This window comes from Panthera pardus, unplaced genomic scaffold (genome assembly GCF_024362965.1).
Source record: "Panthera pardus isolate Hobbes unplaced genomic scaffold, ASM2436296v1 HiC_scaffold_11, whole genome shotgun sequence".
Classification (NCBI taxonomy): Eukaryota; Metazoa; Chordata; class Mammalia; order Carnivora; family Felidae; genus Panthera; species Panthera pardus.
In genome coordinates, this window is record NW_026526666.1 from 24,306,186 (window position 1) to 24,321,208 (window position 15,023).

The 15,023-nt window shown below is 34.2% G+C and overlaps 1 protein-coding gene across 1 annotated transcript in view; it reads left to right on the forward strand.

The window, feature by feature from the left end:
- DPYD (dihydropyrimidine dehydrogenase) overlaps window positions 1–15,023 on the forward strand; it is an 850,732-nt gene that overhangs the window by 688,118 nt on the left and 147,591 nt on the right. The window contains exon 19 of the mRNA XM_019457587.2: window positions 6,172–6,314. Coding sequence (XP_019313132.1) covers window positions 6,172–6,314 — 143 coding nt within the window. The remainder of the gene's footprint in view (window positions 1–6,171; window positions 6,315–15,023) is intronic.

Genomic DNA, 15,023 nt, shown 5'->3' on the forward strand with positions numbered 1-15,023 from the left:
CATGTCACAGAGACTTGGTGTTTGATTCCAGTCTATCCCTTTTAAACTGCGTGACATCAAACAGGTTATTTATTCAGCTTGAGCTTCCCTTTCTTCATGTACGAAATAGAGATGACAGCATCTACCCTCACAGCACTGTGAGGGTTACATTGCACGATCTGTATGAAGCCTCAGCCTTAGGTCTGGCGTATGGAAATCACTTCATGAACAGTCACTCTTAATCCTTCCACTACCAGCAGCTAATATTTTCAGAAAGGAAAACAGCCCCCTCTTTGATGAATAGTCTAAATTCTTTCGCTTTAAAATAAAATGCCCGGCACATGGCTAGGTACCAAGTTATTGAATATGAATTGACTATGAACATATTGAATATATTATGAAGCAAATAAGCATAGTCATAAAGATATGAAGACTTAGGAAAAGATTCTTGAAATATTCAACTAAAATTAAAACATTTTCATAAGAAAATTTTCATTTTTTCAATAAAAGTAAAATAACATCATAAACCAATTCTTTCTCTCATTTCTCCTTTTTAAATTTCATAGCTCTACCTACATATAACCCTGGATCCTTTTAGTACTTCAGTTTCTGGTTGAATTATGCTAATTTTCTCAGAGGACTTTAATCCATGTGTAAAGATGTATTTTTAAATAGCTGTGCTTCACATATTTATCAGTATATTAGGGTCATTAACATTTTAAACTTGTTTTAGTAAAGCATAAATTTTTTGGTGCTTGACTTATGTGTATTTTATAAAAATCAATCTTTCAACTGCTAAATCCTTGAAATTCTTGATTTGCTAATATTTTCTTTCTTCTATATGATATTAAAATTATTAACAATTAGACAGTCAAAGTTCAACTTCTAATGAATTTATTATCTACTTAATTCATTGTATTTTAATTAATGTAAGCAAATTAAAACTACATTTTCTTTTTGTATACACAGTGAGCACGAGTGAGTATTATAACTCACGTTCTTTTTTATTGCCAGCGAGGGCTATTATCAGGGAGTTTATTGTGGACTTAGCTCTAAGAATTAATTGTGCAACAGTAGCTGTCCTAGGAGTCAAATGATTAGGGAAAAAACAAACAGAATTAAACTCAATTATTCAAAATTCCAGTTATCCAAAATTAGCATATGTTCCACACTATCTTGCCCATTAAAAATTCCTTTCTCTTCAAGGATTTAGTCATGCAAAGTAAATCTCTACATCCCTTTCACCAATAAACTTGAGTTCTGATGTTGTCATTAAAATCCTTGTATATTAGTTTAATGCATGCACTTTGGATTCTAAAAAAAAAACAAAAAACAAACACTTAAATATATTGGTGACTGCCTTTGAGATTTTTGACTTTGGAGTCAGTTATAGTAATCTTACCAATATTATGGCACTGCTGGATGAGAGCCCTTAGGAGAGGGGGCAAAGGGGGTGGATTGTGGTCCTCCTAAGGTTTCAGGGGATGTCAAATTCTACCATAATAGGCATCATGCTTTTGTCTCTAATAAAAGAAAAATTGGTTTCATTACATTACTAAATACGCACCAAAAACATAACTGGCACTGTCAAAGTAAACTGAATAAATGCTCCCCCGAAATCAATTGTTCTTGTGGGTAGCACAGATTAGAATAGCAAATACCTGTGCAATTTTACTTCTGTGCTTAAATCATTTAATCCTCAAAACAACTCTAATTTTATTGTTAATAAAATTTTATTAATAATTTTATTAATTTTGTAATTTTATTATTTCATAAATGAAAAAACAGGGGTACAATGAGACTAAGAAATTTTCACAAAGTCACACAGCTTACAAGTAGTGGAGCTAGAATTTGAACCTAAGTGGCCCTGTTGTCTGTCTGATGCTGTAACTAGTTCATCCTCAAATTACCTTCTTTCTGAAATTCATATTAATAGTATTTATAAAATGTATGATGTTTAAATGAATGTGAATTTTTCCTAATGGAACATGTGTACAGAATGAATAGTTGGATTCATATTATTTGCCTTAAAACTACCTCCTAAAGTCACTGGGACTAGTGTTGTGGGTACCTATCCTTGGTGACAGTATGGTTAGGACACAAACTGATTAATTGGGATCGTTCTTGAAAGCTTTTCAGATTTAGTGCAATTCTTAAAAATTGCATAGGTGCTTAATAAACATTTTTTGGATAGACAGATGGACAGATGAATGGATAAATGAGGTCTGAGTAAGGAAACTGATTAAGTCATAATATCTTAAGACTTACATATCAGTATATAATACTATAGTTAATGGTAGCATTTTTTAAATGTTTATTTATTTTTGAGAGAGTGTTTATTTTTGAGAGAGAGAGAGAGTGTGTGAGGGGCAGAGAGAGAGTGGGAGAGAGAGAATCCCAAGCAGACTCTACATTGTCAGCATGGATCTTGATGCGGGGCTTGATTCCAGGAACTGTGAGATCATGACCTGAGCTGAAATCAACAGTGGGACACTTAACTGACTGAGCCACCCGGGCCCCAACGTTAGTATTTTTTAAATTGCACTTAAAATGATATTGACTAGAGATAGTATTATTTTCTTAATGATTGATTGATTAACTTTTATTTTTTTTTAATGTTTGTTTTATTTTTGAGAGAGAGAGAGACAGAGCTCAAGCAGGGGAAGGGTCAGAGAGAGAGGGAGACACAGAATCGGAAGCAGGCTCCAGGATCTGAGCTGTCAGCACAGAGCCCGACGCGGGGCTCGGACTCATAGACCGTGAGATCATGACCTGAGCCGAAGTCCGGCGCTTAACCGACTGAACCACCCAAGCACCCAGATTAACTTTTAATTAATCAGATTGATTAACTTTTATTTAAAAAATCTCTGGTGGGGCACCTGGATGGCTCAATCGGTTTAGCCTCCCACTTGGCTCATGATCACGGTTTGTGAGTTCCAGCCCTACATCAGGCTCGCTGCTGTCAGCCTGTCGGTGCAGAGCCCACTTCAAACCCACGCCCTCTCTCTGCCCCTCCCCACTTGCACTCCCTGAAAAATAAATAAACATTTAAAAAAATCTCTGGCTTATTAAAATGTTTTTCTAGAACATGAATCAATCCAAAAATATTCTTTGAAGTGTCCCAAAGAAGACCCATGACCTCAGCACATTGATTTGCATTCTAAGATGTGACTATAAGGAAGGCCTAGACTGATTAGATGTCAAAAGTTACAGTTCATGTCTAGTCCACCAGCTTTTCCAGAGGGCGGCTTTAGAACGAATCAGAGCTTTTGGCAGCAGTGTTGGGACTCCAGTTCATTTGTTGTTTTGTTTGTTTGTTTGTTTGTTTAAACCTACAGCTTGTTTCAAAATTTGGAAATTCAGAATGTCTTGACCTTGATTGGAGCATTCCACGCAGTTGGAACAGGATGGCTTGATATTTCCCATTAGGCATGAGGTTCATCTGGCAACTCCATGTGGATGAGGGCTTAATTTAAATTGCATGTTGCCTATGAGTTCATTTAAGCTTAAAGGATTTCAATTTCTTGATTTAAACCTTTTCATTTTCTTAAGGATGGACTCCACATTCAATTCCTTAAGCCTCTCAAACTGGCTTCTTCCTCCCTGGTCTTTGGTCTAAAATCATTAATTACTGTAGCAATGACAAAGTTGTAAAAATCCTTATCTGAATACCTATGACCCTGGAAATATTTATGTGTTTTAATTGACATATGTACCATTCTGTATAATATTTATATGTATTTTTCCCTTACACTGAAACTTATATTTTTATCTTGAACCTTATTTCTTTATACCTATCATTTTAAAACTGAAAAGAAATTTCTATATAACAATTTAGAAAGATCCTTTTATATACTTTCAAAAGATTTCCTCCCAGAAACCTTTCATGGTAGATAAAAGTCATTTTTAAAACCTATTCCCCATAAAAATGCTCTCTGAGAACAGGTAGATTATATTTCATATTAAATCAGTTGAGTTACAAAGAAAACTAATCAAATGGAATTTATAATGGAAATAAAAACTGAATTTACTATTAGCCAGTAACAGAGGGATCCATTTCTTCATTTTTGGATCACATTTCCTCAGAGAACATAATTACTCTTAATTTTTAAGAATATACCTTTACTGGTTTGAAAGGTTTTCGTGTTCATTAGGTAGATTAGAAAGTTTTAGAAAAGAAAGAAAAACATGAAATAGAAAATGTCTTATTGACCTAATTGAACATCTTCAAATGCCACTGAGGATTTGCTGGTGTTTTTTAACACCTGTGTAATAATGTTGCCCTTTAAACGTAACTGGTTAAATTTTCAAAGCTGTGTTCTGGGATTTTGCCATTTGATGTCCATTAATATCAATTGGAGTATTTGGCCAAATCCCTGTGTACCACTTTGAAATTTTATCCCTTAGTGTTAATGATAGTCTTCTAACAGTGCAGTTACAAATAAATTATTTATCTGCTTAGCTCAAATTTCCTTTACTCTCTAGGGTCAACTAAATGAGAAAAAAAAAAAAAAAGAATCCCAGTGTTTATCATTTCAAAGTAACATGTATGTAAAAGCCATCAGCTTAATATGTCCTGAACATATCAGATATAAGGAGCACATAGATATATCTCTACCTAAAATATTTATTTAAGTTACAGATTTCCTTTATAATGCTTTCATTTAAGTTTTATTCTTACTTCGATATCTTTTTTAGTACAGCTAAAGATTTGTATATATAAATATGTATGCGAGTGTCAGTGTGGGTATGTATTCTTGCTATGCATTCTCCTGTCTACTATGTTACCTCCTCTATGGTTAAACCAGACAGACTGAGAAATCACTGATAAACATTTTGAGGTAGAAATAGGATCTTGGTGTTCAGTTTCTAATTTGCCCTCATTTTTCCTGCCTTATAATTTCAGTGTCCGTTATGGAACTCTGAAGTGTCAACATGGAACACTCTTGACTGAGAGACATTAATATCTAGTGGAAGCTTTTTAAGGTGTGGGAGCAATAAGAACAGACATTTCCATACACATTTTTGGTGTTAATGCAAAAGCATCAGTTACAGATAAATTCAATATCATCTGAGATGCCTATGAACAAGATTAAAAAAATGCACTAATTTTAAGGAAAATTCTTTGCGCTTCCTCAAAGAGAATGCTCCCATAAACACATATTGAAAATGCCAGTGGAGATGCTTGTGGTGGTGGAGGTGATGATAAAGTACCCACCACATGAGGTGATTTTACCAGTTGCTTGTTTGTGGGGTTTTTTGGTGTGTGTATGGAACCCTGGTTTGAGGTAATGTCAAATTCTTGCACAGATAGAGCTATTTTTAGTTCAGAAAATACCTTTATAGAACATTGACATATTATGAGTCCACACCAGAAATATCAAATTACATCCCAATATGATGAAAGCATTAATTTACTTCAGAGTGTGTTAACCCTTGAGAGTTGAAAGCAGCTTTAGTGCAGTTAATCATTTTAAAAATGTCCCCCAAGTGTTCTGTCCATCCATGAGGCTTTCATTATGATCAGGGAATAATATATTGGTAATGTCTGGCTAAGTATAAAAAATTAAGCACATACTCTTTAATTACTAAATTCTAGCAATTGTCCATACCTTGGTTGAAACTTTCTAATGTCTGAAAAATTATATTAGGCTCACTAAATTTCATCAAATTATGAGTAATACATGTAAAAAGCAATATGGAATCTGTAAGTTCATCAACACCTTGCTTGTTTTCACAGTATCTCTATTCACACCAGCTGCTTTATACATAACAGAGCTGTATGTCTATTTATGCACTGTATGCGATTGTTTTTCTTTTTCAAAATCTGCTGTTCCTTGTTCTTTTTAAAACAGATGCTTGAACATTCCATATAATCTTTTACACATTACTGTATATCAAATTGTATTATGCATGTAATTTATGCAGGAGTTCTACAGTTGCTATATCCACTTGCATAACACGTTTGCTTGCAATAATAGCATCAAAAATTTTAAAGTAAATACACATCCATCAAATTAGCATACTATAAAACATGGCAATGTATATGTATTACATATATATATATCTTAAATACAGATAAAGAAATTTGACTTTTGTTTAGGACAATACTACCATTACATAATAATAATTATAAGGCAGTATTTTCAACTAGTCAATATGCTAACCATTGATTATTCTCATTTTCTGTAGGCACAGCCATCAGACCTATTGCTTTGAGAGCTGTGACCTCCATTGCTCGTGCTTTGCCTGGATTTCCCATTTTGGCCACTGGTGGAATTGACTCGGCTGAAAGTGGTCTTCAGTTTCTCCACAGTGGAGCCTCAGTCCTCCAGGTAATACTTGTGTTTGTCTGCCCCTTCAAAGAGCTCCATCGAACACATCCACTGTAAATTATGTGATAACAAATATATGTGTATAAGGTCTCCTGAGAAAGAGACAGTGTGTGATTAAAATGGCATCACTCATTAAGTTACTGTTGTGAGTAGAGAACAAACCTGAGATTTATTTCCTGACCTATTAAGGACTTATGAACACTCTATCTTTGAAAAATATATTTTTTTTCCTCTCTGTTGCCAAAATAAATGAAACCAGGTACCAAAATGCACACTGTAGAACTGGGAAAAAAAATAAATATTTGAAGAAATCTGGGTAAAAGTAAAATTTTGATTGAAAAATAAAATGAGGGGCACCTGGGTGGCTCAGTCGGTTAGGAGTCCAACTTTGGCTCAGGTCATGATCTCACAGTTCATGGGTTCAAACCCTGCATCAGGCTTCATACTGACAGCTCAGAGCCTGGAGCCTCCTTCATTCTGTGCCTCCCTCTCTCTCTGCTCCTCCCCTGCTTGCACTCTCTCTCTCTCTCTCTCTCTCAAAAATAAATAAAATGTTGGGGAAAAAAATAAAGAAAAAGAAATGAAGTCAAGGGTAAGACCAATACACAAAATCTACCAAATTTAACTCTGAATTTCCTGGCAGCTAAAGCAAGGAAATTATTAGTTTCACAAAACTTTCCAAATATAAATATAAATTGATCAGCTTCTTGTGATATAGAGCTGTGAGAAATTATTCTATTATTGTCATAATGCAATACTTTGAGATGTAGTACATTATACTCTTAATAGCACTCCTACATATAATCTATTACTTATTACTTATACACTTGCTTGTTATAATGTTGCTGAGCAAAGGCTCAATACAGTGCCTCAGTGCATTATAGCAAAATATCTGGCCCTGAGGCCAGATATGCAGGTTTAGATGGTCTAACTTGACCCAGGGATAAAATTTTTCATATGATTACTAGACTGTGACCTCTCAGATCATACTCCATTAATATGGATTCTTACTACCTAGCATTGAATGAAATCAGAAAGCATAGAGTTTAGCTTCACTTATATTCTCTGGTAAGAAAGTGGAGAACAAATATCTCATGTTGCTAATTTGACAATCAGAGTTAACATCCTCTTACAAAATACAATCTAAGGTAGAAATAATATATATCAGAATGCTAATAGAAGATATAAAGAAGAACCAAATTTCAAGACTGAAAATTGTAGTAACTAGAATTTAAAACAGTTAATGGGCTCAACAGCAGAATGGAGACAACAGAAGAAAGAACCAGTGACATGGAAGACAGAGCAATAGAAATTAACCTCTCTGGAAAACACAGAGAAAAAAGACTGAAAAAAACAAATGAACAGCACTTCGTGGAACTGTGAGACTATAACAAAAGATCTAACATTCAGAGAAGAGATCACAGAAGGACGAGATGACAAAGAAATAATGTTTGAAAACTTCCCAATTTTTTAAAAGGGCAAAATCCTGTAGATTCATGAAGGTGAATGAACCTCAAATATGATAGATCTAAAGAAATCCATACGAAAACCCATTATAGTCAAACTTCTGAAAACTAGACCTTGGAAAAAAAGGACCTTGGAAACAATAAAAAAAAAATTTCACCTAGAGGGAGAAAAAAATTTAATCAAAATAGACTTCTCATCATAAAGCATGAACTCCAGGAGGTGGAACAATATTTTTCAGTTGTTGAAGGAAAAGAACTACCAACCTAAAATCCTATATCCTTCAGGAACAAAGGATAAATCAACACATTCTTGGCTGAGGAAAAACTAAGAGAATTTTTTGACAGGAGACCATAACTAAAAGAATGGCTAAAGGAAATTCCTTAAAAAGAAAGGAAATATTAAAGAAAGTATCTTGGGACATCAGGAAGGAAGGAAGGGGGAAGGGTAAGAAGGAAGAAAGGAAGGAAGGGAGGAAGAAAGGAAGGAAGGAAAGATATAGGAAGAAGGAACACCATCTTCAGGAAAAATATGAGGATAATGTATGTCTAGGATTGAATATCACCTGAATTTACTTTCATGAACATGGAGAAATGTATGGACTGGAGGATGCAAGTGGGTTATGAGAGGGTCCCAGAAAAGATGCTTCCTTATTTCCAAACATGTAGTCTTAGGCAAGTCACACATGAGGGTGAAGATTGTTGACATTCTTCCATGTGCTGGTTCTAGCTGCTGCTGCATACAGTATTTCCACACCTACCCAAGAGTGAAATTGTTTTATTGTGCTTCATTTTATTGCACTTTAAATACTACATTTTTTTACAAATTGAAGATTTGTGGCAATCCTGCATCTGACAAGTCCACTGGCATCATTTTTTTCAAACAGCATTTGCTCACTTTGTGTCTTTGTATCACATGTTGGCAATTCTCACAATATTTCATGCTTTTAAAATTGTTACTGTATCTGTTTTGATGATATATGATCAGTGATTATGACTCACTAAAAGCTTAGATGATGGTTGGCATTTTTAGAAATAAAGTATTTTTTAATCAAAGGATGTACATTTTTAGACATAATGCTATTGCACACTTAATAGACTATAGTGTTGTATAAACACAAGTTTTATATGCACTGAGAAACCAAAACAATTTCATTTCACTTACTTTAGTGCATTATTTGCTTTATTGTGATGAGCTGGAACTGAACCCACAATATCTTTGACGTGTGCCTGTACTTTGACACCAATTGAAGCTTGAAGGATGAAAGTAATGTAGCCAAAGTCACATGACTAGTGCTCGGGACAGACATCAGGTTTTACAACTGTAAAGCCAATGCTCTTCCAACTGCTCACATTGCCGACCCCCTCCTAGAACCTCTAAGATGCGAGTATCAGTAATAGGCAGGTCTTCCCCACCTACTCAAGGCTCACATATTCAGGCTACAGCTTATTCCTTAGAGTACGGATGCTAAGAAGAGAAGAAATGTGAAAACATAGAAAAATTAATCAACAAATGTGCCGAGTAGAGGTGTACTTAAGTGTGTGGACCATAGTATGTCAGCATATGTAGAATACTATATGTCCTCACAAAACTGTATGGTGAAATAATCATTCAAATTGTGGTTTCTGCTTAGGCTCCTCTTGAATCAAGAAGCAGAGAATCACTCAAAGTACCTTAAGAAAATGGAGCCTATTATAGTCTATGCATCAGTGGAGCCTAGGACTAGAACTCTAAGAAGCAATGGGTCAGTTCTCAGGAGAGATCTTCTCCATCTCTCTTCTATGGTCCATGTGATTTCTCCCTCAGAGGAATCTATAGTTCTCACTCTGTCTCCAGAGCTTACTCCTTGTTTCTGCCTCCCCTGGACTTCTACCTGCCACATGACACTTGGGCCCACTCTACATGGTAGTTTTTCAGCTCTAACTTCTACATGAAATGCCTCACTAGCTTAATACCTCTTGGCTCAGATTTCAAAAGAGGAAATTCATTTTGCTCAATTAATCTTCTTGCACCAGGCCTCGTCCTAAAACATTGGTCACCCAATGTGTTGACTGCTTGGTATACAGCAGAAACATACTCAGTATTTGTTGAGTGAATTTGTTAAATAAATGTGTTGGAGTTGTGATTTTTTTTAACCAGCTTGTGAAGAGGTGATGAGGTGTTAACACGGTGTAAAAAGTGGTTGCCAAAGGACTTCCCTTTCAGCTCTGTCTGGGATCTGCAGGGAGACTTTCCAGCTACGTAAACTGTTCGTTCCCAAATGACTTTGTTAAAAATGCAAAGTTCTACACATAGGCTTTAACTGGTAGAAGATTATAGATTATGCACCAATTCTACCATTAGCTTTAGTTTTAGTTAGCTAGAACACATTTTTAAACCAATTTTAGCTAAAGTACGAACTAAAATCAGTATTAAGAGATACTTAATACTGTTATTAGATATACTTAATACAGTTGTGAGAGGGAAAACCCTTGCATTTAGAATTTTGACTTGACATTTGAAGGGGGTGGAGAATGTGCAATATTTCTGTGTCTCTTTCATTGTAACTGAATTTCACCCTGTTCAGCTCCCTAATCCTGGGTTAATCTAACCTTTAATTTTCTATACTTCTGGGCTGCTGAATATTATTAGAAAAGTTCAAGTAACTCTGCCAACTAGATTTACTTCAAATTCATAGTGTTTAATGTCAGCTGGGCCGTGGGTGCTAATCAGCATCCGTTTTTGCCTTTAAAAAAAAAAACAAACATCAAATTCTCTCCAGCAGTTAGTTCATGTCTTTTTCATGTACCTCAAGGCCCTAAACCCTCCATCAACACCCTGTATTTCTCTGATGCCATTTGTTCATTGGCTCTTTTTACCTAACTCTGTCCCTTTGTCTGATTCTATAACAGTTCTCTTGAAGAGCTCATCCCCTTATATATCTTTAGATGGCATACTGTCAAATCTACCTTTCCAGTTTTTTCTACTCAGAAGTGAAGTACATACTGACAAAATGCATTTTTTACATGATGTCATCAAATAAAATGCATTTAAGTATCAGGGTGGTGGTGCTGATACACTGGGGTATAGAAAGAGAAGGAATAGGTACAAATAGTGACACAAATAAATATTTTGATTCTAATCTTGATACATATACATAGACTATGTAGGTATATGGTAGGTGAGTTCACTACTGGAATAAGGATTTAGTAATTTCAAATTCAGATTTAAATGAATTCAACAGCTGTGCCCTTCTATGTGACTTTAGAAAAAGTACTGACATTTCAAACTGGAAAGCCAAAATTGTTTCATAAGTTGGATAAGTGTGATAAAACATGCGTCCCTTATTAATCATTATGCATCACAGAGAATCATTCATACATTTGTTCATTCAATAAATATTTATTAAGAACCTACTACATACCTAGCACTGTTATAGGGATTTGAAATTATTCTGTGAATATAACAGGCAACAGTTCATTACCTCCAGGGCTTACAGTTTAGTGAGGGGAGACACATAACATATAATAAATATGAAAGATGAGTATATTATCTTGTATGTAAGGTCACAAGTGCTATGAAAAAAAAAGAGGCCTCACTGAAAAGGTAAATTTCAGGGAAATGTTATCAAGGGAAATACTTAATGTTGGAGCATCACTTGCTTAAATTTTTATTTGAGGGTTAACTGAAATATAAAAATTACAAAATATTGTAGATCACTTTGCAGTTCATAAACAGAAATGCCTTTTAGAGTTTCAGGTTGCATTTTAATGGGTAATTTTTGAAGTCTTCTTACCATTTCTAGGAATGTATCATTTCTCAGTGGCACTGTTTATTTCTATTATCTTATTCTGCAACTTGCTTTGACAAGGATGTTAACTTCTCAGTGGTGAAGCATCCAATAATTCTACCTTCAGAATGCTTCAGTGAATGTTGAATATAAAAACTAAGGAATTAGCTAGAGAGTAATTTGGGTTCCAGATCATTTCCCTAGTACATCTTTGGAGTGAAAATGACTATTACAAAAGAACCCATATACAAGACTGTGGCCAAGAAATAAGGTTCAAAACCAATTATGTGTTTGTGTTCTTGGGTATCTGCTCTTATAACTTTGTCAGCTAAATGGATTTCTAATTTATTTGTATAAACTCCAGTGTGTTCGAAATATGGATTTTTCTTCTTACTTGATAGGTTTTCATTAATTAGAATATGCAAATTAGGGCTCTAAAAAGGACAGGTGAAAATTATTGGTCAATTTCAGATACTAAAATTTGTAAGTACTTCCTTGTTAAATTATATTCTCAAACTCTTCATAAACTCTTGAGGTCTTAAAATCTTCTGTGGGGTTACTCTGAAGAATAGAAGTTTGCTTCTGTCTGCCAATTAGTTATTCATGAAGAGGATAGTAAATAAATAACTTGAATAATTCCCCTTTAACATAGTTTGAAGAGAGGACTTCAATAAATTAAAACTGGGGTTTTGTTGTTGTTGTTATGCTTTTACTTTTAGTTTTTTACTCCCAGACCTAGCCTTCCTGCTGAGTCCTATATCCCTTTCCTCTGATTTAGTACTAGTTTACAGTTTCTTATAATAAAAAACTATTTAGAGATTTCTGTTGCAGCTAAAATCCAGACTAAGTCAGTTGCTTTTAGTGATAAGTTTCATTACAAAATGTTCACTCTTCTCTATTGTATATAGATAGAGAATATAAGTACTATACTACCTTTTTTTTCCCTGAATGACTCTGGGTTTCTATAATTTAATTTAATGATATTGCCCATTACAATTTAATCTATTAAGGACTTTGACTCAGGACATCGGAAATTATAGGAAGCCATCAGTTCATTCATGTACAATTATGACCTGTGCCTTCATTGAGATTGTATGGGTGGATTTTTTTTTAATCCCATTTCTTTTGTTAGGGTTTGTCACTGAAGTTAATAGAAAATCCTGAAATACAACAGAACGAGGGAGCATAGTGGGTATTTGCTGTGAAGAATCATGGTCATGTGATGGACACTCACTAAACTTAGATAACCAAATCAATTTTTAACAATAATCAAAGCTGTTCTAATGGAGCTAGTTCAAGCTAAATGGAATATTTTAATGTGATCAGGAGATGTATTATTTTATTAAAACCAGTGAAAAAGAAGTAATTGAAGCAGACGATGACACTGTTTCCACCTGAGTGCAGATGCTTTACCGACATTTTCTCTTGGTCATAGCACGCAGGAAGATGTCAGTGCTTCAGCTCTATTGATGGGGGTCTTGAGAGGATAAAAATTTTGCACACTATATTCTCAATTTTTATTGGGTAGGTGGGAAGTAGTTATTCAATGGTTTCTTAGGTTTTTTCCCATCTTCATTCACTTTAAAGTAAGCCTATGATATAGGAATGAAGAATAGTCAATACCATTCAGTTATTTTAAATGGCATCTGAACTGTTTCACATAGCTAGTTAAAATAGACATATTTTTCTTTCCACTATGCAGTTTCTTGTTTCCTAGCTTTAATGAGTGCTTCATTTACAATTTTAAGAACAATTTGCAAGTGGGTATTGAAAAAAATAGAAATCCTATATTCTTAGGATAATATATGAGAAAAAAATATGCTCTTAGTATCCATTCAATGAAATTACAATTATCGTGTCAATTATTACATTATTTTAAATTAGTTTAATGGATGGTTACTTTTAACAGAAGAGGTTTTAATTTTTGAAAAGCATTGTGATTCCAGTGCAACAGTGTTGTTTATAATAGAGGAAATTAAATAGAAACCTGTTAGGCCTTCAAATGATTACACACTCTCCACTTGGTAGGAAGATTAACATCTAAATTCAAAGGAAATTAATTGAAATTAAGTCTAATCTTTTTGAAAGACAGTTTTACCATAAGTATCACATAGTGACTAAATAACCATGAGTTAGCAAAGATCTTTGTAGATACAGCCATTTGAAATATCTGATCTTGCATAAACTTTGGCCAAAGTTTTTTTTTTTCCCTGACTCTTACCAAATCCTTTATTTTGTCTGCTTCTTTTCGCATTGTATGCAGAGATATGGTTAACTACTAGTTAAACTGCTTTGTCAAAAAATCTTCATATTCCTGACCAAAGTTTTAAATTACTATTTATCCTCTTATTATTCAATTAAAAAAAAAACCCAGTTGCTTAGATATTTTCATGTCACATATTGTTTTCCAAATATTGTGTTTTCTTTGTTGCTTTTCTCTCAAGCTTTTGAATTTATCAGTATCATTTGAAATGAGTTGTGATTGGGCATAACTGATTTTTTAATAACCATCCCATAATTTGTCCATCCAAATGACTGTTAGAAATAGTCACTTTGGGAGGTAATGTATTTTGAATACTATCAATAACTACTCTTCATACTTTGAGGGTGGATTTTGATGTTATTTATGTTTAATGGAAAAGTATTGAAGAGTGACCGTCTTTATGTTTTCACAGGCTGACACCACACCCCTTCTCTCTTCTCAGATTCAAGAACAAATAAATGCCCAGTTGGCCCTGTCTACTTTGTACTTTCATGGCATTTTGTTCCCTTTTTAATTAATGTTTTTATCCTCTAAGATTTCAATTCCCTCCTCTTCTAAGGATACTGACAGCCTCCTTCATCCTTGGTTAGTTGCCTTGCAGATAATTTTTTGATTATTCCCAAGGACAATGGTCCCCCAAATGTGACTTTATCAACATAAGGACATCACTTCTAGCGGAAACATATCTCTAAGTGGATGTTTTGTTAACAGTAGAATGTCGACATCAACTTTCTACACAAAAAAGATATTATTAAATATTAACCCAAAAGTCAGACTAACATAAGTCTCTTTCCAGAACCATTTAGTACTATCATGTACATAATATATTTGAATTTTTCCCCCAAGGGTTCAGATTAGAATAGATTGTTTGTGCCATTCTAAGTTTTTTTTTTTTTTTCTCACAAGAAAAGAATGAAAACATAGACCAAAAGGACATTTCACAGTTGATTCCTCATAAATGCCTACCTCCCTAAGAGTTTCTAATAATGACATTCAGTTTTGTACCCCACTATTTTGCTTTGCATGTGCTGTCCCAATTCTTTATCACTTTTCTTAGTTACAGTTTTGAAATGACACTGAATTATTAGCTTATGATAATAATGATGTTCCTGGGTTATGGCCTATCTTCTTTTTAAATGGCTTCTGTCTTCTTATGCTTACTATCCTTCTTCTGATGGATAAAAAAACAGGTTTCGATATTTTTACATGCTAT